A 25,146-nucleotide genomic window follows, 5' to 3' on the forward strand; every position below is an offset into this window, starting at 1 on the left:
CTCTAGTCCCAGGTCGGTACCTTAGGTACGACTAGGGGTTAGCGCATTCCCGTGTAGCGACACGACTGCTTCGAGTTTGTCAGTGGGAGTCAACATCTCTCACCAGTTCCACAACAAACGGTGTAGTGTGGACAGGGAGTCATCCACTATCCATAGGGCCAGAACCTCCACAGTGGAAAGTCTGAACAAACAGGGGTCCATCTTTGTTGAGGGTTACATCGAAGATGCTGCTGCAAAACGGCCCTCCAACAAGGTGCTGAGTTGCTCAAGACGGCGGCGGTCAAGCAGACGCCTAGCGCTCTGGTTCGATGCTCAGACCCCACAGCCGGGGAGAGCAGCAGGCGGTGTCGAAGTTGCTCCTACCTTACCTTAGGTACCTGGTAGTCAGGGAGTCAAATTCAAGTCCCTGTGTCACGCTGGAGATGGGTCGATGAAGTGTCAAACGGAAGAGTGTGCCCGGAAATCGATGCCTTTCGCGACTAGGTAATTAAATTACCTACATACCAGGAAATGCTCTGACGCAAGAGAGTAGGAATCTTTGTCGCAAGCAAACAGCAATGAGCCCTGAAACTCTGGAGCTTTCAGGGATATTAGGTACTTCCTTGGTTCCAGGGTGGCTTGCGAGCTCAATTGCTCGCCATGGGCCAAAAAGTCCCCTTCCAAGGTTCCCCGCGTTTCTTCCTGCCTACGCTGCGCAGCCCTATGAGCCCTTCTGTCAAAGGCTCGCACTGTGTTTTATTGTCGGCTGCGAGTTTTTGAAGCCGAGCTGGAGCCAATCACACAGTGTGGATCCCCTCACATTAGTGTAGGAGTCGGGCGCTGCAGCTTCTCACTGACACTTGGGAGGCAACTGGGCTGCCTGCCAACGGTTGATGTTGGACTTGGTGCCTCGTCAACTCCGCATCATTTCCTTCAATTCAGCCTTCGTCACTTCCTCAAAGCCGGCAGAAGATCTCTTCTCCTGCACCCTTCAGACCATTGTCGACGGCCAATCTCGTTCGTCACGTTCTTTTGTTCCGCCATTTCCTTCTATTCTGGCGACGCAGAAGCCCCCTAACTTCTACCTGGCAGGTAGGTCCATTACTGTGATACTTGGCCTGAGTTCGGCGGCGCTCCTGCGCGATAGGCGGCATCCCACCCGCCTTCGACGAACCGGGAGCTGCTTTGAACGATTGTTGACAACAAAAACTTTCGAACAAAAACAGACCCGCAACTCCTCAGACTTCAGCACCTCCCGAACCTCTCTCACACCATCACCAAAGACGGTCTGCCACTCGGTGGCCTTCCTCTGTTCAAAGACTGCGGGCCACCTTGGCGTGTTTCGCTGGCCTGCACCTTTCACAAGTACAAGGCTTGTTTGGAGCGATAGTTAACCCTGTGGATCCCACGGGCCCCCGCCTGGGTTCTGCGCAAACTTTCTAGCTGCGAAAGACCTCGCCCTTCTCCCTGGCAACGCTTCCAGGTTCCTCTCACATTTCGCCGCCCCCGCTTCTCACCATCTCAACCTCTGGCCCTAGTTGTCGGACCGCAACCATGGAAGGCGCACCAGACATCAACACTGTCCTCACAAACTCGCTGAGTCCCGGTCAGTATGCATGCACGCCGGCTCTAGTTTGCTGCGTGCCGCACAAATCGCGCCGGACCCTCTCGCAACCGTGACGGACCCCTCTCTGACTGCTTCCCAGACGCGACTCTGCGAAACGCGGCCGAGCAGCAACTTACCCTTGCCGCCGAAACCAACTTTGTGAGCTCGTTTTCGCGTGTTGCCATGTTGACAAGTTCGCCTTACTGACAACAACGTGCATTGCAGTCCCAATACCTCTCGACACTCGTCCAAGCGCTGGCAAATGAGAGCGCCGAGGGTCACATTCGAGCAGCGGCCGGTATTGCGCTGAAGAACGCCTTCACAGCGCGCGAGTTTGCCAGGCAAGCCGCGCTACAAGCAAAATGGCTCAACCAAACCGACCAAGAGACCAAGACGCGCGTCAAGGAGCTCGCTCTGCAGACGCTTTCCTCCACAAATACCCAGGCCGGACAGGCAACCGCCCAGGTCGTTGCCGCAATCGCTGCGATCGAGCTACCGCGGAATCAATGGCCCGAGCTCATGCACGCGCTGGTACGGAACGTGAGCGAAGGCACCCAACACCAAAAGCAAGCTTCCTTGACTGCGATCGGCTTCATCTGCGAGAGCCAGGATACGGATTTGAGAAACAGCCTTGTTAGCCACTCCAACGCCATCTTGACCGCCGTTGTGCAAGGTGCGCGCAAGGAGGAGCCGAACAACGAAGTCCGCCTCGCTGCCATCACTGCCCTCGGCGATTCTCTCGAGTTCGTGGGCAACAACTTCAAACATGAGGGTGAACGCAACTACATCATGCAGGTTGTCTGCGAGGCTACGCAAGCCGAGGATTCCCGGATACAGCAGGGCGCGTTTGGCTGCCTGAACCGCATCATGGCCCTTTATTACGAGAACATGAGGTTCTACATGGAGAAGGCCCTGTTTGGCCTCACCATCTTGGGCATGAAGAACGCGGACGAGGACGTTGCCAAGCTTGCGGTTGAGTTCTGGAGCACCGTCTGCGAGGAAGAAATTGCCATCGAGGACGACAACGCCCAGGTCGAGAGTTCCGAGCAGATGCGGCCGTTCTTCAACTTTGCCCGCGTCGCAACCAACGAAGTCGTTCCGGTCCTTCTCGGTCTCCTAACCAAGCAGGACGAGGATGCGGCAGACGATGAATACAACATTTCGCGCGCCGCTTATCAGTGCCTTCAGCTTTACGCTCAGGCAGTCGGCGCGGCCATCATCCCGCCCGTCATCCAGTTCGTCGAGGCCAACCTCCGTCACGAGGATTGGCACAATCGGGACGCGGCCGTGTCTGCTTTTGGGGCTATCATGGACGGGCCCGAGGAGAAGGTGCTGGAACCTATCGTGAAATCGGGCATGCAGCCTCTGATCGGTATGATGGAGGATCCTTCCATCCACGTCCGTGACTCTACCGCCTACGCGCTGGGCCGGATCACCGAGGCCTGCTCAGAAGCCATCGACCCGAACGAGCACCTCGAGCCCTTGATTCGTTCACTCTTCAACGGACTCATGAACAACCCCAAGATGGCGGCGTCGTGTTGCTGGGCGCTGATGAACCTGGCCGAGCGGTTTGCCGGTGACGTGGGCGCCGCCCAGAATCCCCTGACGCCGCATTTCAACCAGAGCGTTGCCAACCTGCTGGCGGTGACGGGCAGGATGGACGGCGATCCTGCCGCGCGCACTGCGGCATACGAGGTTCTCAACGTGTTCGTGCAGAGCGCCGCCAACGACAGCCTCAGCGCCATTGCCGACCTCTCGACCGTCATCCTCCAACGCTTGCAGGATACGCTTCCTCTGCAACAGCAGGTTGTCAGTGTTGAGGATAGGATTATCCTGGAGGACATGCAAACCAGTCTCTGCGCTGTGCTGCAGGCCACCGTTCAGCGGCTGGACAAGGAGATTGCCCCGCAGGGAGACAAAATCATGCAGATCCTGCTGCAGATCCTGAGCACCGTGGGCGCTAAATCAAGCGTTCCCGAGTCCGTCTTTGCGGCCATCAGCAGCCTTGCGAATGCGATGGAGGAAGAATTTGTCAAGTACATGGAAGCTTTCTCTCCGTTCCTTTTCAATGCGCTGGCCAACCAGGAAGAGCCGAGTCTCTGCTCGATGGCTATCGGCCTTGTCAGCGACATTACCCGCTCCATGGGAGAGCGTAGCCAGCCCTACTGCGACAACTTCATGAACTATCTCTTGAGTAATCTCAGGGTTCGTCACCGCACAAACACACGCACCCCCCTTCCCGAATGCGAGTCCGCAGGATAGGTGGATCACTACTAACCTTATCTTGGTTGCAGAGCACTGCCCTTGCCAACCAATTCAAGCCAGCCATCCTCCAATGCTTTGGCGATATAGCTAGCGCTATTGGCGGCCATTTCGAGACCTACCTTGCAGTGGTAGCCCAGGTATTGCAACAGGCTGCTACCATCACTGCTGGCGCCGATGGCTCCTACGAAATGTTCGATTATGTGATCGCTCTGCGCGAGGGTATCATGGATGCATGGGGCGGGATTATTGGCGCGATGAAGAGCAGTGGCAAGAGTATGTGCCTCCTGCTTCCTCCGGTTTGGCTTCGCAGATGTGCTAACCAGCTATGTCACAGCCGGTATCCTCCAGCCTTACGTGGCCTCCATCTTCGAGCTGCTCAACAGCATCGCCAATGACTCCAACCGCAGCGAGGCGCTGATGCGATCCTCGATGGGTGTTATTGGGTGAGGTGCACCGGTCTCTGGATCGACATCTGCATGATGGCTAACTTTGCAACAGTGACCTCGCAGACGCGTATCCCAGCGGTGAGCTGGCAGACGCGTTCCGTCAAGACTGGGTAACAGCAATGATTAAGGAGACGCGGGCCAATCGGGAGTTCCAGTCTCGCACCATTGAGACTGCTCGCTGGGCTCGGGAGCAGGTCAAGCGGCAGATTGGTGGCACACAGACTGTCATGCAGCAGGCATGAAGATAACAAGCTCAGCTAGGGATGGAACTTTCGTCCCGAGCGAAGGGCGCTGACTCCAACCCCGTTCCCTTACTCCCTCCGGCCTCGACAGCCATCGGCGTCGACTCCAGCGCCTCGAGATTCCAGCGAGCAGCTCGGGAGAAGCACCCTCCCCGGTCCGTCCCGTCCTTCCCGACACGACCGCAAGACTCCGTCCGTCGGCGAGGCACAGCACAGCACAGCACGGCACTGCACGACGTAACACAACACATGACCCAACACCTAAGATGCACAGATAATGTGTATATAGATCCCATGGGCCCTTACATCGGACATCATACCCTTAGAACGTCACTTCCCCCCCCCTTCCCCCCCAACCTATTCGACACGTGCTTGCGGCTACTGGCAATGTCCCCCCCTTCGTATTTTACTTTATTATTGTTTTTTTCCTCCCTCGCACTTTACACGGGGTTCATGGAGACGATGATAGAGCGATTTCATGTACTGTTCCATGCTTCTAAGATATAGAGGCATCGGGACAAACGCACCATCATGTAGACTTCTGAAACGGGCTGTTGGTCCTAAAAAGGAGGCGGGCGATGGTGGCTGCGCCGGTGTGCGCGATCTTGGCTCAAGTAAACAAGGAATCTGGGATCCGGGCCGGGGTAGGACTGGGAAACTATGCACGGCAGCAGGAGATGGCCGCGGTGACGGATGCAAGAATGGGTTTAACTTCTTCACTCGAGATGCCAGGAGAGAGAACATGCGGAGTTATTCCTTATGGGCAGTGGAGCCCGTTCTCTCATGTGATGCATGTCGGGCAGTCTATCGATCGTTGTCTCACACTCCCTATCCGTACCTAACTCACCTCCTCTGTATGTTGCCTTTACCCATCCTTGCCTCTCCCCCTCCTCCTCTCCCTCCCCTGCCCATCGATCCAATTCAGCAATTTGGCCGTTTGGCGAGACCGTGGTTCATGCGGTTCATTAGTTCTGCTGTTTGTTCCCTTCCGGCCCGCGAATCGGGTGGGAGAGCTCGACTGGCTAGGTACGCAACGCCTCGGAGAGCAGCGGGAGGGAGTTGAGAGAGGGGTGGAGAGGGGGGGGGGGGGGGGGAAGGAGCGCGGGGGTTGGCGGGGAAGGTAACACGATCCCGTTCCTCTCCCATCGCTCTCTGGTGTTGACACGGCGGTTGGAGAGAAAAAGGAGGTCCTGCCCCGCGGTTACCCCAACTACACTATATCGGAGCGCCAAATGCCCTGCCGCAATATGCAACTGCCCGAGACACACGAGCATTTCTTTGCATGCAGGGCAGATGCGCGCAGCCGGCGTGGCGTCGTGGGGGTTTGCAGTGCGTGTACGGCTCAGGCTGGAAAATTGATTCCTCGCTGCTGGCTCCTGTTGTTGATGGGATTCGCGCCATTGCGGAGGGATAGGTGGGCATGCATGTTGTCAATGACGTTAAAAACGGCAGGGGGGAGAAAGTTGGTGATGAGACCACCAGTTTCCAGAGCGGCTGTCGGTCAGGTGTTGGGAGAGCAGTGTGTAAGTGTTATTCCATAGGTGGTCTGGGGCTGCTGCACAGTGCGCAATTCGCACGGGTGTGGGAGACCAAGCTCTGCCATGCCAGGGGTTGGAACGTGGGTTTGGGTCTTGCAAACCCCACTTCTGCACAGAATAGTTACTGGGCTAACCAACCGGCAGCAGCCCCGGGCCGCTGCGAGCTCCAACATCTGCACGGATTGCGGGAGGCTCGTTTCTCGGAGTCGGAGGGGATGAGCTCTGTCAGCGTGTGATCGAGTGCTGCCAGGAGCATCGTGTCGGGACGCAGAGAGAAGCTTAGGGGGTCACGACAGATCTCGGAGCGAGGCAGGCAAACGATTATGGCAATGACGAAGGGCCGTGAGAGCCGGCCGGTCAATGGAGGCGGCGGAGCAGCCTGGAAGCCCCCCGCGGGTGCAACCCGTCGGCGGTCTACACAGCACAGTGTGATAGCTTTTTAGAGGGATGAGGCGCCGGATACCACATGCTCCCCTCGAGCTTGAACAGGACGATGTACGCTTTTTCTTCCGCGGCACTTAATTCCCGGCTTTTTCCGCCAGCACGAAACACTTTGGACGGCGCTGGACTCGGCCTGCTCAGCACTAGGCAAGTCCGCTGAACATTCCATGGTTCCCTGTTCTAGGCCCTGACGACACAAGGCGCGGTTCTGGCCCGAGCGACCTGAGAACTGACAGCGGAGCATTCCAGGTTTGCCGCTCACACGGCCGGCAAATTCCCGCCTGCCGTCAATTCCACCTCAATCATCCTGGCCAATTGACCGCCCCAGATTGGTTGTGGATTGCCCTGCCGGCAACGACCAACGCCTATACAAGGTTCCTCAGCCCCACTTCACCGCGACCGTTTCTTGCGGCAGGAAACGGTCGATGAAGCTCGCCAGCACTCCGCAGCATCCGGACGAGGGCGACAAAGAGAGCGGGGCTTGCGGACCCCAGCTGCGTCGCGCTGGCAGCTTGACCGACCCCGGGACGAGCCGTCTCGCCGGCGCCAGCAGCGCCGGCGTGGACATCGACGTCGAGATGGACCCGCCGCCGGACCCGCCCGCTGCGCCGACGGCCGCGCCTCCCCTGGACAACGTGAACGGTGTGAATGGCATCCAAGAGGTGAACCCGGGACAGCCCCAGCCCGAGGCGGCCCCGCCGCCGGTCATCAGGCGGAGAGCCCCCATTGCCTGCCGAAGGTTCGTGTGGTGTCTAGCTCAGCAATTGCCCGGATCTCTGTGTCGTTTCTCGTAGCTCGCTGCCGGCCGCTGCCGTGCACGCTCCTGTGCACTTGTCTCCGTGTCCCATACAAGAGGGTGTCTGTCCTGACGCGCAGTCCCAGATGCCGCCGTATGAGAAGCAAGTGTCTGCACGAGAAAGGAAAATCGCCGTGCCAGGCCTGTATCGATGCCGGTCTTGACCCTAGCGAATGGTGAGAACACCGTCGGCCCCCGGTGGTATCGGGCTGTCCCGCCCAATGCTATCTCCATCATGCGCTTGCTGACGCCACACACAACCGCCAAGCGTCTTCCCCGCTCGAGGTCAGCCCGACCTTGACCGCGAGTACCGGCACCCTCGAGTGAGGGCTGACAAGAGCAAGAAGCGGGATGCTGCCAAGGCCCGCCGTGACGCCCTGGACGGCCCAGCTCCCCCGTCAATGCCCGCAATCCCCGCCGACGACTGGGACCTCCTGCCGCCGTTGCCCGATATCATCCAGGCTGTGAACAAGTTTACGCGTCACTACTTCCAGCTGGGCTTCATTCCGAAGCAGCAGTTTGCCGAGCGCCTGCGGACCCAACACCGGTCCATCAGCGTGTTCTTCCTGCTCGGCATCCTTAGCGTCTCGGCCCGGCTGACGCCGGCGCTGGTCGAGCGGTATGGAACTGCCGTGAGGGCTTCGGAGACCTTCATGGCGCGTGCATCGGCGATGGCCCAGAACGAGGTGTACAAGGAACCGACGCTGGAGAGATGCCAGGCGTTCTATCTGCTGAGCATCGCGCAGCAGGGAAGCGGATTGAAGCTCATGAGTTCTGTACGCCCATGCTTGGCTCCTCACGCGGGATGCGCCCCCGCGCGCTGGCAGTTTGGGCTAACAGGGGCGGTCAGATCAACTTGGCGATTGCGATGCGGATGGCAACTCTGATGCAATTGCACAGAGAGGAGACGTACGTGGTGCCGCATCCTGCCCCAGAGCTCATTATCCGAGCCGAGTCTGCCCGGAGGACCCTGGTATGTATGTTCTGGCTTGCGAGCAGAGCTGGAACCGGCTGCCCTGAGTCTGACACTACGCGCAGTGGATGTTGCACAGTCAGGACAACCTGCACTCGGGTCCGCGGTCGCCGGTCTTGCTGTCGGCTAGCGACATCACGGCACTGCTCCCCAGCAACGAGAAGGACTTTGCCAATGCTCGAGTACCGCATTCGAGGGCGGCGCTTGAGGACACTCCTCCGGCCGTGGAGAATCCCTCCCTGGTTTCCGACGATGGGAGATCCCTGTTTGCTGCTCTTATTCAGGCGCATCACTATTGGGGAGCCATCTATCGGCGAGCTGTCAGCAACAACAAGAGCGCGCGGCCGTGGGAGCCGAACAGCGAGTACGCTCGGATGGAGAGACGGCTTACCGAATGGGAGGCCGGCCTGCCGAACGACTACCGCTGGAGCAGCCTCCTTCTCAAGGGCTACAAGCAAGAAGGCCAGGATCTGGTATGTCGTGTTGTCCCTCGCGGGCTGTTATCTGGTGGTCTCTGAGTACGTGCTGACATTGGCTGCAGGCCTATTTGGGGGTTACCATGATTACACGTCTCTGCAACATCGTTATCCGAAAGGCGTACTTGCATGAGTAGGGTTCACGTCAAGCTCCTCCTTCCCGTCCTCCCTGGGTTGGCGACTGAGCTGACAGCGGTCTCTGTAGGATGATATCTCATGACAGGTCAGACCCCGAGATGACAACTTTTTGGACCGGCATGGCCCGCAAACTCTTCTGGAACGTCAACGCTCTCTACGAGCAGATCGAAACTCACTACGCTGACCGGACGCCGGATGAGGGTCCTGGAGCACAGATGGCGGTGCGTGCCGACAACCCGGAGCGTGCGCAAGAGCTCCTGGACGCTGACGTGGCCTCTGCAGGCGTTTTGTGTCTACAGCTGTGGACTATTGGCGTGCTATCCGTGCAAGTTCCCAGACAGTAAGTCTCGTCCGTGCTTTGCTTGAAGGAGAGGGTACAGCGCCGTCCGGAGGATGGGATACTCACTTCCCCCCGCAGTCTGTCCTGACCCAGTCATCGCCCGCAACTCGCCCATGATGGTCGAGCGGATTCTCCACATCCTCGCCGAGAGCAGGAGCATCTGGCCTCTGGCGTCCCGATGGTATGATCTCCTTGAGAGATTCTACAAGTCCCACAACTCCATGACAGCTGGGGCGGAGGGCAGCATGGCCGATAGCGTGAGTACCTTGGGCCCGCCGGCGAGGCGTAGTTTGGTGCTATCGGACCTAACTCTTTGTCTAGAAAGAGCCAATCCCGCATGTCCTCCAAGCTACATCCAGCCGCCCACCAGTGAAGCCGATCCAACCGCGGATCCTCGCGCCAGCCCCAGACGAAAAGAATGACGCCCCGGTGCAAGACGGCGGCAACGTGCCCATGCTTTCCGTCATACAGCCGCTTGCCGGCCAGGCCGGCTATTCCGAGCCTGGCCTCCGTCCATCTGTGGCACCGTCCCAAGCTCCATCCGGCGGACAGGCACCACCACCACCGCCTTCGACCGCCGGCGGCCCAAGACAGACCACGGACGGACTTGGTCTACTAATCGAGGCCTTCGACACGCACCAGACGGCAGCTGCTGCGGCTGCGGCTGCGGCTGCGGCTGCGGCTGCTGCAGCCGCCTCTACCGCACCGGTCGGGCCGGGGACTACGAGCCCGCCTTCAGCAGGGCCGCCGCCGGGGCCGGCGTACGACGCGCATAGCTCGGTGCCGGCGCCGCCGCAATATTACGCGCCGCCGGGGCTGGCAATGAACGATGGGTACGAGCACGAACTGGGCTACTACATGTCTGACGGGGTGCCGCCGCCGGGGATGCAGCAGGGTTGGGCGGACGGCGGGAATGCGATGTATGGATACTGAACTTTTTCGGCTCCCTTTGTTTTCCTGTGCGGTTTGTGCTGAATGGAGGCTCTGCTGTGTGTCTATCTGTCCTTGGGAGTTTTGAGGGGGAGTTAATGGACGCCTGCTTGGCTTGGTTTGGCGGATGGGTTGGGTTCAAAATAACTTGTGGGATATGAGCTGACGCTTGCTGTAGGAATGAGGGAATAGGGTTGAGTGTTTCTGCTTGCCATGACTACGGCAGGGTAGCTAGGTAGCTCAAGATGCTGTTCCCTGCTTGTCTGGAAAGGATGAGCACGATTGCCCTGCTTCAACTTGATTGTTCCGGATAGCTATGCATTTAAAAGAGCCTAAGCGTTCTTATTTGATGAAGGATTGCGATAAGGCGTGCTATCTCCGATTATGCCGACCTTCGTCCCGGATCTTTCGTCATACGCAGTAAACGAAATCCCCGACGACGCCGCCTCCGACAACCACCGGGGAAACCTCGTCCGCCCCTTTCACCTCTTGCCATGTCTGCCATACAGACAGCAGCCAGGCCCGAATCGGCACAGAAGGTGCTGTCGCTAGTATGTGCACCCGTTCCTGATCCAATGTAACCAGCGTTCCGACGCTCCATGCCGGCCGGGCCGCGCAGTGCAATGCCTTTTGGAGCGCTTCCCAGAGAACCGAAAGAGTTACGGGATGCTGATGAATGTTATGGTGCAGTATCGACAGCTTCTCCGCCAGGGCAACCAGTTTGCCTCCTACAACTTCAGGGAATACGCCAAGCGCCGCACGAGGGATGCCTTCCGGGAAAATAAGAACGTCGAGGATCCGCGGCGGATACAGGAGCTGATGCAGAAGGGGTTGAGGGATTTGCAGATGATGAAGGTGGGCTGTTCTCCCGCCTCATGCTGGTGATTGATGGTGCTGGGGCGGCAGGCTGACTGTAGTACTTGCGCGACACAGCGCCAGACGGTGATCAGCCAGTTCTACCAGCTGGATCGGCTCGTGGTGGAAGGCGGGATATCGGTACGTTGGCCAACACCTTGCTTACGCCGCAATCATTCATGAGTCGGGAACGTGATCACTGATTCGGCCCCTTTGGCACAGGGCAAGGATGAGGCCGGCCACGGCGAGACGGTTAGGCAAAAAGACACAGGGTGAGTAGAAGCCCACTGAGGTCTGGGAACTCGACATTGGGCGTAGCACTGACCGGATAATAGCTGGGATTGAGCTTGCACCAGGACCAAGACGAGCGCCTCCTTCTTTTCACTGCGGCTTCCGTGATCCTTCTGCCCGTGGGATATTTGTGTCGCCAATGTGTGTTTGATTAGACTCCGGAAATACAGCTGGTTCTGGAACTCGGCGCTAGCGGAGTTAGAAGGTGCTTCGGCGCTGCGACGAGCAGGCACGTCACGGGCTCCTTTCACGGCTGTGGCATCGTTTTCGCAAGATTTCCCTGCCATGCTCGATATCGACCTGATCCTGAGGTCATTAAATAGGACCAACTCATCTCTATTTTGCTGACCGCTGTACCCTTCTTAGAATCTGTGATAGGTGATCTCGTGGTGGTTTCTGTTCCTGGGAATCGAGTTAGGCGATATCGTTGTAAGCGGACTCATCAATCCACATGCCGCCTGCTTGGCGCGCGCTCTGCCTCTGATAACCAAGACTGGAAATGGGCAAATCAGTCGCATCTTGCTGCAGCTTTTCTATGTTCGCCAAACATCATTAGCCCGATCGTATGCGTCGCGCAACGCCAACTCGCTTCCGATTTGATAAGCTATTGTTGGCCTAACCCAAATTGATTCCCTGGGGGACTTGGTGTTTGTTTCCCGTGCTGGACGCACCACGTAGCCGCGCGTTAGCAGCCACGCAACCACGGTCACGATGCAGCGCACGGTGAGTCTGAAGCTCAGGTCCTTGCGTAGTGGAACGATGTTCTCTGACCGGACGCATCGGTTGTAGCAACAACTCCGAACAGCGACGCAGACACGCCGAAGCGCCCGCACCGGCTTTCCCGAGCCCGACGACTTTGAGGGTGCGTCGCGTCCCCCCGCTTTGGACTTCTGAGCACATGAAGTCCTTCCCAATGGCACCCATGGCTGACACTGCGTTCTTGGATCTTGAAGGCCTCCCCGTCCGACAATGGCGCCAGGAATGGGTGACCATTGCGCCGTCCCTGCCGCAGGAGATGACCCAGCAGGGCGACCGCTGGGCGGTCGAACTGCCGTACGGCATGCCGAGGGAATCCCACCTTCTTCCCCCACACAGTCAAGAGCTTCTGCGTGCCGCCAGATCAGGTCGTCTGTATAAACGCCCCGCACCCGCAGAGGAGGAGGAAGGCGATCCCGAGCTCGATGCTGTCAAGGGTGAGAAGAGAGACTGGGAGCCGCCAAGTGAGGGCTACATGGTCAAGATATGGAAGCAGGTGCCGCGCAACGCGGAAAGCCCGACCATATCCCACCTGGCGAAGCGTCACAAGAACACCGTCACGCTCGCGTCCAAGGCGGCAGCCGCGCCGCTGCCAACGGGGCCCACCGTCATTCGAGCCACCGTTCGCCGGATAGACGCGGCTGGCAACCCTTACGAACAAACTGTGACCATTTCCGAGGGCCAGCACGTTGATGGAGAAATCATTTCGTCCACAGTTGTGCCTGCCTCGTCAGCAGTGCAGGGGGAACTACCCCTCAAGCAGCCGACGCCCTCTCGGAGACGACCCCCGCCGCCGAAGCGGAAAGCAAAGGGGCTTGGACGGGGACGCAAAAAGGGAAGACTGCCTTTGCCGTTGCCCGCGACGAGGTCGCAGGCTCCTGCCGCGGATGGCGCTGCACCGATCAAGGCCGAAGGGGTTGGCTCTGATGTGAGTTTCCACGCCGTGTCCTGGCCGCGACTCCCTTGATAGAACTAACTGGTGCGCATGAACAGGGCATCAAGATCCAGGACATTGAAGGTAGCGTAAACCAAGACAGCGAGATGGCGAATACGTCCGGCGTTCCTTCCGAGGACGAAGAAGGGGAGGGTGGCGAGGGCGAGGAAGAAGAAGACGGAGAGGAAGAAGGTGGAGACGACGAAACTGGCGAAACCTCAGTTCTCCAGAGCTCCAACGGTGATGCTCCTGGCCAGGAGGCAGAGGACCCGGAGATGTCGGACGCTGTCCACCCGACCTCTGCTGAGGAACCTGACGAGCCCAGAGCTGCGCCGTCGGAGGTCGAGGACGTCACCATCCCCAAGCCACCTAATATCGCCAACCTCGCCCCGCCACCGCTCGCCCCCTTCAAACTTGAAGGAAGTCCCTTAAAGAACGTCATGATCCAATCGCCTACCGAACCTTCGCCTTTGGTCTCACCGCAAGCAGCGCACGCGTCCTTCCCGACGTCGAGCTCTCTCGACGTACAATCACGAACCCAGTCCACGGAGTTGGGCTCAGGCGATACTGTCGTTGAAACAGGGGTTCAAGACATATCCACTCGGCCAATGGACAGTGCAGGTGCAGCAGGAGAACAAGCTGCGGTCCCAGGTGTTGTAGCCGAAATCCTCGCCCCTGAAACATCAACTTCAGCGCCGGCTGGGGAGGCCAGCCAAACTACAGCCGCCGCATCCAACGGCCCACAAGAGACCGCAGGACCGTCACAAACCAGCCTTCCACAGACCAGCGAGCCCTCAGCCTCATCCGTGCCCGTTACCACCGAAGTTGCCGATCCAGAAGTCGTACAGCCCGTTGACCCACCAGCCGCCCTTCCCGGAGTCTCCCTTCAACCGCCCGACTCTCCAGCCCTCCTGCCCACGGCCGCTGAGGACGAGGACGACGGGCTCAACCTGCTTGGCAGCCTCGAGCGCGAACTCGATCGCCAAGAGGGCATGAGCAATGCCAGCAGCGGGTCGGAGGCCAAGGCCACGCCAAACGACCACAACAACATGGCGCCGGCAACGGTGGAAGGACCCACGGCTGCGGACACAAGCGCGGAAGCGACAGCGCCTTCTTCAACTGATGCTCCTGCCGCTGCCGCTGCTCCTGCTGATGGTGATCGTGATGCTGAAGCACCGGCGCCGGCCGGGGATGGTGACGATGCAAGCGTACAGGATGCGCAGGTTTGAGAGATAAGGTGTCGAGATCGTTGATGGTGGCTCGCACGATTTGCAAATTTATTTCTCACGGGTTGTGGTTTTTGCCTTGTGTTTATGTTCGCTAGCCGTGGGTTCATTTCGATATCGGAAGCAACACAATTGGAGGTAGAGGCGTTGGGGCTATGCTTCCTGGGATTTGGGCAAGGAGTGGAACGGTTGTTTTGGCTTCTGATACATGCACGAATGGATCTACCTGCTGAACTGTCCCAAGGCTGGGATAACTTCTGCTGTTGGTTGGCTACGGTCCACGCCTGGTGGTTAGGATAAGAGAAAACGCTACACCTGTATACAAATGAGGGGGATACTTCGCAGGTATCTTTGCGAAGTGGTCGATAGAAATGTGTTTGCTGTCTATCACTCTAGCTCTTAGGGTAGACGGTTGGTCTCGTGGAATACATTTGGCGGGCTCCACGGTTATAGAGGTTCTGAGCACATCATGGATATCAAACCATCACGCTGCTAGGAGAAGAGCGATTCCACCCAAATAATGGCAACACATACATGTCGCCGTTCTCCATGTGCTATACAACTATCAAGGGTATAATAAGTATCACAATCCGACCAGTACATGAAATATAAGGCGTCGTGCCTGCACCAAGTCTAGCTTCCTTGGCTTGAGTCATCGTCCCCCTCTGAAAACGCCGCTGCCGAGACCACAACCCGGCTTGTTAGAACGGACAAGATTAAAGAGAAAGATGAAGAAAGAAAACAGTTGTACAGTGACGTGTGACACAAAGACCAGAAAACGCCTTCATCACTCAGGTTGACCCCGCCGTCGCCGAGTTTGCGGCGTTGCGCAATGACACTGGGCCTTGGAAGCCCGTCTGGGTCTGCTGCGACTGCGACTTCACGTCCTGCAGCTCGACGCCATCCTTCGAGTCCCCCGCGCGACCAACAGCGCGGTGAGCCCTGCGATGGCTCCCTAGGCGCTGATCGCCGTGGGTATATGCGCCTTTGAACTGATAGTACGTCGGCGGCCGTGGGCGGCAGAGCACGACGAACCAGTTCTTGAACCAGCTGCCCTGGGTGAAGGCGCGGTACCGGTCCTTCTTGAGGAACTTGTGCGAGTTGAGATACTCTCGCGTCGTCTCGCCCCTGGCCATGAGGAACACGTGGTACCCCATCAGCGCGGCAGGGTAGAGGAAGCCGATGAAGCCGTAGAGGACCATGGCGAAGGGAACGCGGAAATGGCTGATGGCATCGCCAACGGAGATGTCCTGACGGTTTGCGTACACCAGGATCTGTGCGAGCGAAGCGCCAGAGAGATAGAGCGCCAGCAGCGTTGCAGTGGAAATGAAGGTGAAGAAATAGCGGTAATTGCGACGGCCAACGCAGTTGTTGAGCCAGACACAATGGTGGTCTTGAGTCTCAACACAGTTGTCGCACAGACGGCAGTGGTGGGCGCGGGGAGGCCGCCAGATGTTGCACGTTTTGCAGTACTTGGTAGGGACCTCCATCGCGGCGGTTGCCGGGTCAGAGGACTTGACGAGGGCCCATTCTGTGGTCGGAGGCCCAAGTCGTAGGGGGTCTTCGTTTTCGTCTGCTGGAGGGAAACGGTGCATATTCCGAGGTAAGATCTAGGGTCCGTGTGAGCGTTCGAAGCCGCGGAGCTGGGCAAATGGTAGACCTTACCCCTGGATCCGAGACGGACGCATGGAAAAAGGAGGACATGCAGATGAAAAATGCATAAGCGAAGGTGATAGGAATTGCGGGCGATATGTTGTCCCAAATCCACGGCGCCGAGAAGATGAAGAACAGGACGGAGGGGAGGACAACAAAACCTCCCGTCGCGATATTGACGGGCCGATGTCGGGTGTTTTGCAATCTGCCCCCGAGGCAGAAGACGGTGTTTCCATCGAAATATTCGTAATTCCGGCCGATTTCCGACTTCTGGTTTTCCTGGGGAGGCCGCCGCTTCCCATCGCCAGTACTGGGCGGGAGCTGGGGCGACGAGGCGAGCGATTCTAGCTTCTCACCGCCCTGCATTTCTCGATTGCCGCTGCTCGACTCCAGCCTCGGCATGAGAAAGCTCGACCGGAGGGAACGCGGAGTGCGGACAGGAGTTGCGGCATTGGCGCCGGCTTTGAAGGTCTTGCTCAGATCGAGCGTGAGATTTGCCGCCGCCTCTGGCTTCCTCTGCAGCGGACGGACGCTGTCGGTCAGGCTTGCCGCCGGGTTGTGGCCCTGGGTCGGGCTGGTGGTAGCCGTGACGCGGTCGTACGTCTCCTGCTCGGTGAACTCGGTGCCCCTGGAAGGCGGCGGCCGCATGTCTACCTCATCAGCAGACTGTGCGCCGACTGGGGGATTGGGATTCGAGACGACACTGCCGCGGTTGGTCTCGTCCGATTCGTCCTGCGCCCCCGTCTGCCGGCTCATCGTCGTCGGCCTTGTGATTCCTCGCTGCGCTTGCAGCTTCTGCGAGCTCATGGGTCGAAAGAAGGCGTGTGATGTGAGGGTTGGGACATGGCTTCTGCTCATCGAGCTTGTCGGCCGAGCCCCCGCTGACGAGCTGCCGACGCTGCCAGTGACGCTTCCCCTCTTGCCCGACAACCCACGGCGCAGAGCCGGCCCTTGAGCCCAAGGGCTCCTCTGAGACACGCCCGTCCTCGCGGTCCCTGGACGCGAAGTAGCATCAGAGTAGAGGCCGCTCCTTCTCTGGCTTCCGGCCCCCCGATGCGCCTCGGTATCTCCGCCGTCATCCGTCATAATATCCGTCATTCGGGAGGAGATAATGCTCGGAGGGCCGCCGCGCTCAGACCGCGGGAACTGGGGAAAACTGTCATCGTGGGCGGCAGAGGGGGAGAGAGCCCCAGGCGCTTCGTCTCCAGACACCATCGTGCTCGGTTCTCGCCGTCTGTCGGAGACGGCGCGGGAGGGAGCTGCGGCCAGGCTTCGAGCATCAATCCGCACGGCGAAACATAGCTGATGGCGTTAGGGGTGAAGTAGCTCGAGCGGAACTTGTGGAAAATAGACCGGAGGCCGGCGTCGGTCGCAACAGCAACAACAGCGAGGAAGACCGATGATCCGCCGTCAGCCTCGAGGTAAGACACGCGCCGCCAAGCTCAATGACCGGAAGTGTTCAGGGGCGCGGAGAGCAGGCCGAAGAATTCCGAGTCGAATTGTAAAGATAAGCAGGGAGGCACCAGTGTAAGGAGTGCAAAGGAGCGGCAAAAGCGAACAAAAAAAAAAGGCGGCGTGGCACTGGGAAAGGGGGGGAAGGAGCGTCAGGAAGCGGAATGTTGCCGCCAATGCAGAGGTTTGCCAGGCTTTTGGAGTCCAAGCGGCCGGGATTCTTTCGCTGATCACCACTGCCTGGGCAGGCTGGGTCATTGGATGCCGTCACATGCAGGGCATTTGCTTTTCCGCCCACTCGGGTACTGCATTGCACGGGCCACCCCTAGTGCACAGCACATCCATGGATCCTCTATGTACGGATTCACTGGCAAATTACCCCTGAAAGTGACAGTGATCATGCTTGCTCGGTGACTTGCCTCAAGGCAGGGCTGCCTGAGAGAAGCATGTACGCACCAAGTAGCACTGTCTTGCCGTAACGTGGATGAAATACAAGAGCTTATTCTGCTCACAGGAAGAAAATTAATGGTCCATTTCTGCTCCGAAGCGGATGCTCCTTGAGGGAGCCGCTATGTACGGAGTAGGGATGTACTTTGTGCGCTGCAGCTGCCAACAGCCGGCCGAAGCCCGGAGCTGCCCGCCTTACGTAATACAATGCCAAGCATTCAGAGCTTCCGCCTTGGCGAAATCGATCGTATGATGACCTACACTACCTATCCAAGCTTGCAAACACGGCCGTTTGCCGAGCTCTCGCCGACACCAATTCCTCTCTCCGCCGCCAGTCCACGACAAAGATACAGTAGCAATGGCTTCCATCATTGCGCGCCGAGCTTTCAGCACCACCGTCCGTCGCCTGGCGACCAGCGAGGAGGCGCTCAAGACCGAGTCGAAGAAGAACCCCGAGATCATGGTGCGTCAAATTCCCACCGCGACCCCCCGATTCTGCGCAGCTATTCCTCGCCTCGCCGGCCACGCGATTCGACAACATAGACCGCCTAGCCGTGCTTATTTGCCAAGGACTGGGCTGACCGGAAACTTCTCCGCTACAGATTCTCGGTGGTGTCATGGTTTGCGCCATCGCCGGTGCAGGCTTCTACTTCGGTCAGTCAGATCTTTAAGTGCCCCGGGCCGCAGACATCCCCCTAGTCGTCAGGCGGCAGCATGGCGCGGCCTTCGAGGATGCTAACTCGGCCGTCTCTCCCATAGGCCGCAGCCCGACGAAGTCCACATCCGAGAGCCCCGTCCCGCTCGCGAAGAACAGCATGCCGTGGGAGGCGGGCTCGGGCCAGGGCAAGTACCAGTACTACCCCGGCGGTGATGCCAATGCGGCCCCGAAGGATGCCCCCAGCGCCGTCAACGTCGTCGTCATTCCTGATGTCGAGCTCCCCAAGGTATGGCTCCGACATGCGTCGGGTTCGTGTCTGGGGAAAGCTAACGCTTGTCGGCAGAGGCTCCATGATAAGTACAACAAGTGGGGCAAGGACGGTTACTAGATGTTTCCTTTCTGAGGGAAGAGAAAGGGCGACAAGTGTAGATAGACTTGGCCGGACAATCGTTTTCCTGGTCCAGGATGGTTTGAATGGAGCTTGTATGAGTTGTACACGCCTCGTATCGTCCTGTGGTTTATGCATGCCAGCCCATTGATGATACTCGGCGTCTTCTTCTGAGGCGGAGAGTCAACCACGCCTCAACACACGGCCCCCGAGCCTTTTACCAGGCCGTCCCACCGTGGCGCTGCACTTCTCGCTGCGCCGACGAAAGCCTAATGCGGCGCCTGTGTTTCACGGCCTCGAGGATGGCTCCCACTAGAAGCCGATCCATCTTCTTGATGTAACGCCTGTTATACCGCACTGCCGGAGAATTCCCATCTATACGGCCGCATCATGCAGTCGGATGGTCTAACTATCAGATCCCAACGCGAAGAAATCCAGTGTCATCGTGGGCCAATTCAGAATCCACCAGCGCATCCAGGGCCGTGCGGTCTTCCGTCGCTGTTTGCTGTGTACTTCCGCACGACCCGGCTTTTGGCGGAACGGCTTCTTCCTCATTCCGTTCCGTCAGTTGTGCCTCGCCGCGGCTGCAGCAAACTGTTCTTGCTGCAGCCGCTCCAGTTCCTCCAAGGTCAGGCCGCTCTGCTCAAGTTTGTTTGCCTTCTTCTCGCGCCCCTAGTTCCTGTGTTAGCATTGGCAAACAACAGTTAGGCCGGCATCTGCTCACCTTCTGAACTTCCTTGTGTTCGGCAGCCGCTTCCAGCACTGCGGGCACATAGTCGGGGAAACCAAGCTGGTCGAGGGCCTTGACGATATGATCGCATGCGATCGTCTTTTTGGCCTCCTTTTCCGAAATCTCATTGGCCTCTGAGCTGATAAGGGTGATGAACTCGACGCAGCATTCTATGAGGACGTCGCGAGCCTCCTTGGAAAATGCGATGCCAGACGATCCGGATAGGATTTCACTGACTATCTTCTGGACGGTCGCTTTGTGAGAAGTCAGCATTTGATCGGAACGGCCATCCGTAGCGGACGAGCTAAGGGCTTAGAGGCGCTGGTGGGACGGGCCACGAATGATCTCGTGATCCCAGAACCTGATCGTCCAGCGTCAGGGTTGAAGATCGATCGAATCCGGGCTTCTCCTCGCGGACGAGGGCCATCAACGCTGCGGCGGGAACAGCCAGTTCAGCCGCCGATGCACAACCAGCAGCGAGAGACCGTAGCTCTGACCACGACAGCCCGCCCACTTTGGGATGTGCAAAGGCAGCTGAGACACATACCTTTCGGCAATGAGAGGTCATCGTTGCCTGTCGAGAATTAGCATCCTGGACCAAAACCGGGTGAAAGAAAGCCGGGAATAATAGGAAAAGAATGAGGACTACATGAGCCTCCAGCGTCGACACGCATCCAGTACCGATCTGAGGCGGCTTGATGGGCATATGGCATTTTGGGCGGAGTCTAAAGAGACGTGCTGGCGCAAGGTGGTTTGAGATGGCAGTTGCAACAAACTTCCGGTCGACAGTGCCGCAGTTGCTGCTTCTCAGACCTTCCCAGAGCTTTGAACGGCCAGTGCCGGCGCGAGGTCATCTTTATCTGCCTCGGGAGCGGGTGCAATGGAGTGCAAGGGACGTGGCATTCACTTGAGTTGCCAGGACAAAAGCACGCAAAGCCAAGGTACCAGTGATACAAGACGAGTGGAGTAAGATTAAGGAAATTGTCCGAAGGGGCGGATGGCACCAACAGACCTCCAAACTCATGATCCGACATGGCGATGTCCAGGAAAGAGGGTACCAGCCCCACGGACAGTGGCAATAACGGCAGCAAGAACAACCTGGAACTTCTGGGACTCGACGATGGCGAGGGAACTGACGATGGGTCAAACCAAAATCAAGAAGCGGACTGTCTGGGAGCGTGGCTCTTGATTGTCTTTGATGGATGCACACATGGTTGTGCGTCAGGTAACCGAGTGCTCCCTTGACTTGGAGTTGACGAGCCTTTATACTGTTGTCTAACCGAATGGTTGGTTGCTGGTCAGAGTGCCACCTGGTACATGAGCCACGCCGAGCTTGTTCAACCCCACTTTTTGCCACTTAGTTATTTGGAGTGTATCTGCCCCTCATCCAGCACCAGCCACGGGTGGGTCTGCAAGCTCAGCAGAGGATCACTGCTATAAAAAAAAATAGGTTTGATCTGACCCACTCTCTACCCCCGTTTCCGCGCGTCCAGTTCTTCCGGCACCGACTCCAGGCCAAAAAATCGCGGACTCGACCCGGTCTCGCAAAATTTATCCATTGTCTTTTTCTTCTCCGCTCGTGATACATCCAGGAACCACGGGCACGAACCACGGGCACGAACCACGGGTGCGTGTTGCACTGAGATATGGAGTGACCAAGTAAGGTATGCAGACCAAGCTCCCCTCCTTCAACCACTTCGCTTCACAATGATGAGCCTTTTGTGTCGCCCCAATCATACACAACCATGGTGATTGACACTGTCGCGCCAAACGACATTTCTGATACTCTCGTTTCCGATATTCTCCTGTTGCCTGCTGTACTGGTCTAAGCTGACAGCGCCGCAGTTTCGAACATCTCGCATTATCGCATTCTTCCGACGTTGAACTCCGACATGATGCCCAAATATGTACTATCCAATTCCGATGAATTATGACGGAAACCTATCGCCTGATTTCCCGAGAGACAAGAGGCACTTGGAAGAGAAAGCAGCTTTTCGGGGAGGATCACAAAGTGCTGACGCATCGGGCACAGGCTGCGCTGGAGCTGAATGGAGTCTGAAGGAGTCCGTTCTGAATGGTAGGTGCTTTCAGCAGTGTTGTAGCGGCTTTTGCAGCATGATGAACAACTTTATATTCCATGCTAATACTGAAATTACCTGTGTGGAGGAAAATAAAGCCTTCTACTTCCCCTGACTGCTTCTTCTCGGCCCCGTTTTGGCCATGCCGATTGCTAGCCTGTTCACCGCTGACCTGATGAGCAGACACATGTTTTGTGGCCCCACAGCTACTGGCGATATTCAACCAACTCCGGCGCATCCCACCTGGCAACTGTCAGCATTCTGGGCCCGGCGCGGCATTCTGACAACTTACTTGAAGTACTTCCCAGAAAGCCCCGGTTTGGCGTCCACCGCGAGTTTCGCAATGATCCCGCCGGCTTGCTCGGGCTTGATCAGCCTTCCTTCTTCGAAGTCGGACTTGAAAGTCTCGTAGTCCTCCTTCGACATCGCCGCGCCGCCCTTCTCCCGGAGCTCCTTTTGCATGTCGGTGTCAACGCGACCCGGGCTGATTGCCACCGCGGTGATGTCTGGCTCCTCGACTGCAACATGCCGAGCAAGTGAGTTTAGGGCCGCCTTGGAAGAACCGTACGCTCCCCAGGACGTATAAGCGCTGGTGGCGGCGCCCGAGGACACGAACACGATCCGACCCTTGGCGGCCCGCAGTTGAGGGATGGTCTCCTTCACCTCGTAGGGCGTCAATGCGCGTTCCGGCTCGTGAACTCGGGCGGTTGGATTTCTCTACTCACTAGTGCAAGTGCGCTGAAGAAGTTCGCCTCGTAAAGTTTTCTCCACTCCTCAACGGACGCATCCTCGATGCGAGTCATCGGGGATAGGACGCCATGGTTGACCACAACTCCATCGACTCTGCCGAACGTGAGGACGGCGAGTTCCGTGGCTCTCCAAGCTGTCTTGGGCAAGCATTAGTGGACTGTTCGGGCCATTCGCCCTTGCGTTCCGACAGCCAGTGAAACACAAAGCAGGGAACCAAGTCGATGAGTGCTACTTACGTCAGCGACAGTCATATCAGCCGCGAGATATGCAACCTGAGATGGATAGCGCGCCTTGAGCTCTTCAAGCTGCTCGGCGGACCTGGAGACAAGAATGACGCGATGAGAGGCTGCCAACAGCCACTTGGCCACAGCAAGACCAATACCGCGGCTTGCGCCGGTGACGATGATCACCTTGGATGCCATTGTTGCCCGGGGGATGCTGATCTTGAAGTCGCAAGTGGGCGCCTTGGCTGGGCCTTGGTATTGTGATTGCGGGGCAGGTTTTTCCTTGAGCTTGTCAAAAGAATTTCGGGAACCCCTCCTGTGTGGGGAGCGGGGAGCAATAGTATTATTAACCTACCCCACGGCTCGCATCCCCTCGATCTCCCCACGGCGCTCTGCCCTAGTTGTCGGGGTCTCCATCGAACCCCTTGGAGCGGATGCTTTGCTGGTGGAGATGGAAAGAGATGGGAGGGGTTGGATCTGCCCAGGCTATATGAGCAGTCGTCCTTGTTTTCCAGCTGATTTTGTCACCTGGAGCTATTTTACTTCTCTCTTACTTACTTCAATACCAGATACCATTAACTACCGTTTGTCAAAGAAGTCTCGGGCTTCAACCAGCAACGTTCGAAAACATGGCTCCGAACCATGCTACTGTCATTCTTGGTGCGGGTATCATCGGCGTCTCAACCGCCTATTACCTCTGCCAGCACGAGGACGGATCAAGCATTCACCTTGTCGAGCCGTCTCCAGAGCTCTTCTCCTCTGCCTCGGGCTACGCAGGCGGGTTTCTCGCCAAAGACTGGTTCGCCCCCTCCGTATCAGAGCTCGGCGCCCTCAGCTTTGAGGAGCACCGCCGGCTCGCCAAGGAGCATGGCGGGAGAGAAAAATGGGGCTACTCGCCGACTACAAGCGTCAGCTACGCGGCATCGGCGGCCGCACGCGACTCCCAGAGGCGAGGTGATGACTGGTTGCGAGACGGCACGAGCCGCGCCGACGCAGCTCCCGGGATCCCGGACTCCCGGTCTGGGATGACCCCAACTTGGCTGCGGAGGCTTGAGGGCGACCACATCGAGCTCATCAGCGACAAGGACGCGACAGCCCAGGTCGACCCCCTTCTGCTGTGCCGGTTCCTCCTGCAGGAATGCATCAAGCGCGGCGTGCAGCTGCACCAACCCGCCAAGCCAATCGCCATTAGAACCGATGGGAATGGCGAGCTGGCTGGCATTCGCATTGCGGATACCAGATCGTCTGCGCAAACGGAGCTGCCCTGCGCGCGGCTCATCATCGCAGCTGGGTGCTGGACGGGCCAGGTTTTTCGGACGCTGTTCCCCGAATCGGCACTCGAGCTTCCGATCAAGAGCTTAGCCGGACACTCCCTGGTCCTGAAGTCACCACGGTGGCATGCTGGCCTGGAAAGCAACGGATGCCACGCCGTCTACACCACGTACAAGGACGCGTTCTGCCCGGAGATGTTTGCCCGCCTCGGAGGCCATATTTATTTCGCGGGCCTGAACTCGGCAGCGCTCCCGCTCCCGGACGCGGCAGCAGGGAAGGCGACGCCGTACCGGGAGAGCTTGGAGCGGCTGCGGCAGGCGGCCGTCGAGCTTCTCGGCGCGGGGAGCGGGGCGGAAAACGACCTGGAGATTGTGCGGGAGGGCTTATGCTTCCGGCCCGTGACGCCGTGGGGCACCCCGATTGTCTCCAGGATCCGGGACTGTGATCTTGGCGCCGGCACAGTGACGAGATCGGGAGCAGGGGGTGTGTTCGTTGCGGCCGGCCACGGGCCGTGGGGCATCGCCCTGAGTCTTGGCACGGGCTTGGTGCTGGCGGAGATGGTGCAGGGACGGAAGCTCAGTGCGGATATCAGCGGCCTGGCCTTTGACGGCGACAGGGCAAGGTTGTTTGCGAATTGAAGCGAGAACCATCAGCAATCAGTTCCCACTGCTCATCGGAAAGTTATGCGCCCCCCCCCCCCCCCTTCCCCCCTTTTCCACTGCAAAGGCTGCTGCCGGTACTGTGCAGGAGCGAAAGCGTGTCCCTTGTGTGGAGCAGTGGACATGGAGATGCAGAACGGGCGCTTCCCAGCACGCAATCTAATGTTCTCATGAACGCCAACTATTGACTCGGGGCACCCATCCACGGCGGTTACGAGAGACGGCCGACCCAACGTGCCGGAGCCGGCTAAATCGCCCAATTACCTATCCCCATCCATTGATCGCGTTCGGAGTACTGTAGTGCACACACCGTGGTAGCCTCAAGTTACACGACGCCGTGTGATGGTACTGTATTCCGGACACACCACTCAGCCGCTGGCGTCGATGAGAAGTCGCCCGGGTTTCGGCAGCAACATTCCAACTCCAAACTCCAATGCGGTCCGAAGGCCCTTCCGGAATCGACTGACTCCTTGTGTGCGGGGCAATCAGATCCGGGTCCCCTGCTGCAGCCACGGCAAGGGCAGGGGTTTGAGGAACCTGGAAGGAGTGCCATGAGCCAATGGGAGGGCCGGTCTTGCCGCCCGACCGCTCCTCTCTCAAGAG

The 25,146-nt window shown here is 58.3% G+C and overlaps 10 protein-coding genes across 10 annotated transcripts; 7 read left to right on the plus strand and 3 right to left on the minus strand.

Moving 5' to 3' along the window:
• The first annotated feature begins 1,451 nt into the window (after nt 1–1,451).
• On the plus strand, nt 1,452–4,544 carry THITE_2111635 (uncharacterized protein). Its single transcript, XM_003651348.1, has 6 exons — nt 1,452–1,585; nt 1,686–1,744; nt 1,811–3,790; nt 3,880–4,123; nt 4,185–4,293; nt 4,349–4,544. Exons 1-6 carry the CDS (start codon nt 1,534–1,536, stop codon nt 4,536–4,538), a joined length of 2,634 nt encoding a protein of 877 aa, XP_003651396.1. The 5' UTR covers nt 1,452–1,533; the 3' UTR covers nt 4,539–4,544.
• Nucleotides 4,545–6,935: 2,391 nt separating this feature from the next.
• THITE_2111636 (uncharacterized protein) lies at nt 6,936–7,322 on the plus strand. Its single transcript, XM_003651349.1, has one exon. It carries the CDS (start codon nt 6,943–6,945, stop codon nt 7,309–7,311), a length of 369 nt encoding a protein of 122 aa, XP_003651397.1. The 5' UTR covers nt 6,936–6,942; the 3' UTR covers nt 7,312–7,322.
• Nucleotides 7,323–7,336: 14 nt separating this feature from the next.
• Nucleotides 7,337–10,487, plus strand: THITE_2111640 (uncharacterized protein). Its single transcript, XM_003651350.1, has 9 exons — nt 7,337–7,489; nt 7,582–8,089; nt 8,164–8,286; nt 8,352–8,759; nt 8,828–8,895; nt 8,968–9,121; nt 9,183–9,240; nt 9,319–9,497; nt 9,562–10,487. Exons 1-9 carry the CDS (start codon nt 7,410–7,412, stop codon nt 10,171–10,173), a joined length of 2,190 nt encoding a protein of 729 aa, XP_003651398.1. The 5' UTR covers nt 7,337–7,409; the 3' UTR covers nt 10,174–10,487.
• Nucleotides 10,488–10,489: 2 nt separating this feature from the next.
• Nucleotides 10,490–11,796, plus strand: THITE_2111645 (uncharacterized protein). The gene is made up of 5 exons (XM_003651351.1): nt 10,490–10,721; nt 10,861–11,025; nt 11,104–11,166; nt 11,248–11,297; nt 11,361–11,796. Exons 1-5 carry the CDS (start codon nt 10,665–10,667, stop codon nt 11,368–11,370), a joined length of 345 nt encoding a protein of 114 aa, XP_003651399.1. The 5' UTR covers nt 10,490–10,664; the 3' UTR covers nt 11,371–11,796.
• A 6-nt stretch (nt 11,797–11,802) lies between these two features.
• THITE_2111648 (uncharacterized protein) lies at nt 11,803–14,650 on the plus strand. Its single transcript, XM_003651352.1, has 4 exons — nt 11,803–12,039; nt 12,106–12,178; nt 12,270–13,000; nt 13,066–14,650. Exons 1-4 carry the CDS (start codon nt 12,028–12,030, stop codon nt 14,233–14,235), a joined length of 1,986 nt encoding a protein of 661 aa, XP_003651400.1. The 5' UTR covers nt 11,803–12,027; the 3' UTR covers nt 14,236–14,650.
• A 373-nt stretch (nt 14,651–15,023) lies between these two features.
• Nucleotides 15,024–16,971, minus strand: THITE_2142830 (uncharacterized protein; the record flags this gene model as incomplete). Its single annotated transcript, XM_003651353.1, has 2 exons — nt 15,024–15,842; nt 15,898–16,971. 2 exons carry the CDS (start codon nt 16,969–16,971, stop codon nt 15,024–15,026), a joined length of 1,893 nt encoding a protein of 630 aa, XP_003651401.1.
• Nucleotides 16,972–18,036: 1,065 nt separating this feature from the next.
• Nucleotides 18,037–19,094, plus strand: THITE_2111651 (uncharacterized protein). Its single transcript, XM_003651354.1, has 4 exons — nt 18,037–18,247; nt 18,387–18,438; nt 18,544–18,728; nt 18,786–19,094. The coding sequence occupies exons 1-4, from the start codon at nt 18,143–18,145 to the stop codon at nt 18,828–18,830; spliced, it is 387 nt and encodes a 128-aa protein (XP_003651402.1). The 5' UTR covers nt 18,037–18,142; the 3' UTR covers nt 18,831–19,094.
• A 300-nt stretch (nt 19,095–19,394) lies between these two features.
• THITE_2045304 (uncharacterized protein) lies at nt 19,395–20,594 on the minus strand (the record flags this gene model as incomplete). Its single annotated transcript, XM_003651355.1, has 4 exons — nt 19,395–19,502; nt 19,555–19,814; nt 20,108–20,134; nt 20,573–20,594. 4 exons carry the CDS (start codon nt 20,592–20,594, stop codon nt 19,395–19,397), a joined length of 417 nt encoding a protein of 138 aa, XP_003651403.1.
• Nucleotides 20,595–21,798: 1,204 nt separating this feature from the next.
• THITE_2111657 (uncharacterized protein) lies at nt 21,799–23,025 on the minus strand. Its single transcript, XM_003651356.1, has 4 exons — nt 22,625–23,025; nt 22,364–22,525; nt 21,931–22,301; nt 21,799–21,881 (listed from the first exon to the last, which is right to left on the minus strand). Exons 1-4 carry the CDS (start codon nt 22,808–22,810, stop codon nt 21,845–21,847), a joined length of 756 nt encoding a protein of 251 aa, XP_003651404.1. The 5' UTR covers nt 22,811–23,025; the 3' UTR covers nt 21,799–21,844.
• Nucleotides 23,026–24,580, plus strand: THITE_2111659 (uncharacterized protein). The gene has a single exon (XM_003651357.1). The coding sequence runs from the start codon at nt 23,242–23,244 to the stop codon at nt 24,520–24,522; it is 1,281 nt and encodes a 426-aa protein (XP_003651405.1). The 5' UTR covers nt 23,026–23,241; the 3' UTR covers nt 24,523–24,580.
• The last annotated feature ends 566 nt before the right edge of the window (nt 24,581–25,146 follow it).

The sequence above is a fragment of the Thermothielavioides terrestris genome, chromosome 2 (genome assembly GCF_000226115.1).
Source record: "Thermothielavioides terrestris NRRL 8126 chromosome 2, complete sequence".
Lineage (NCBI taxonomy): Eukaryota > Fungi > Ascomycota > Sordariomycetes > Sordariales > Chaetomiaceae > Thermothielavioides > Thermothielavioides terrestris.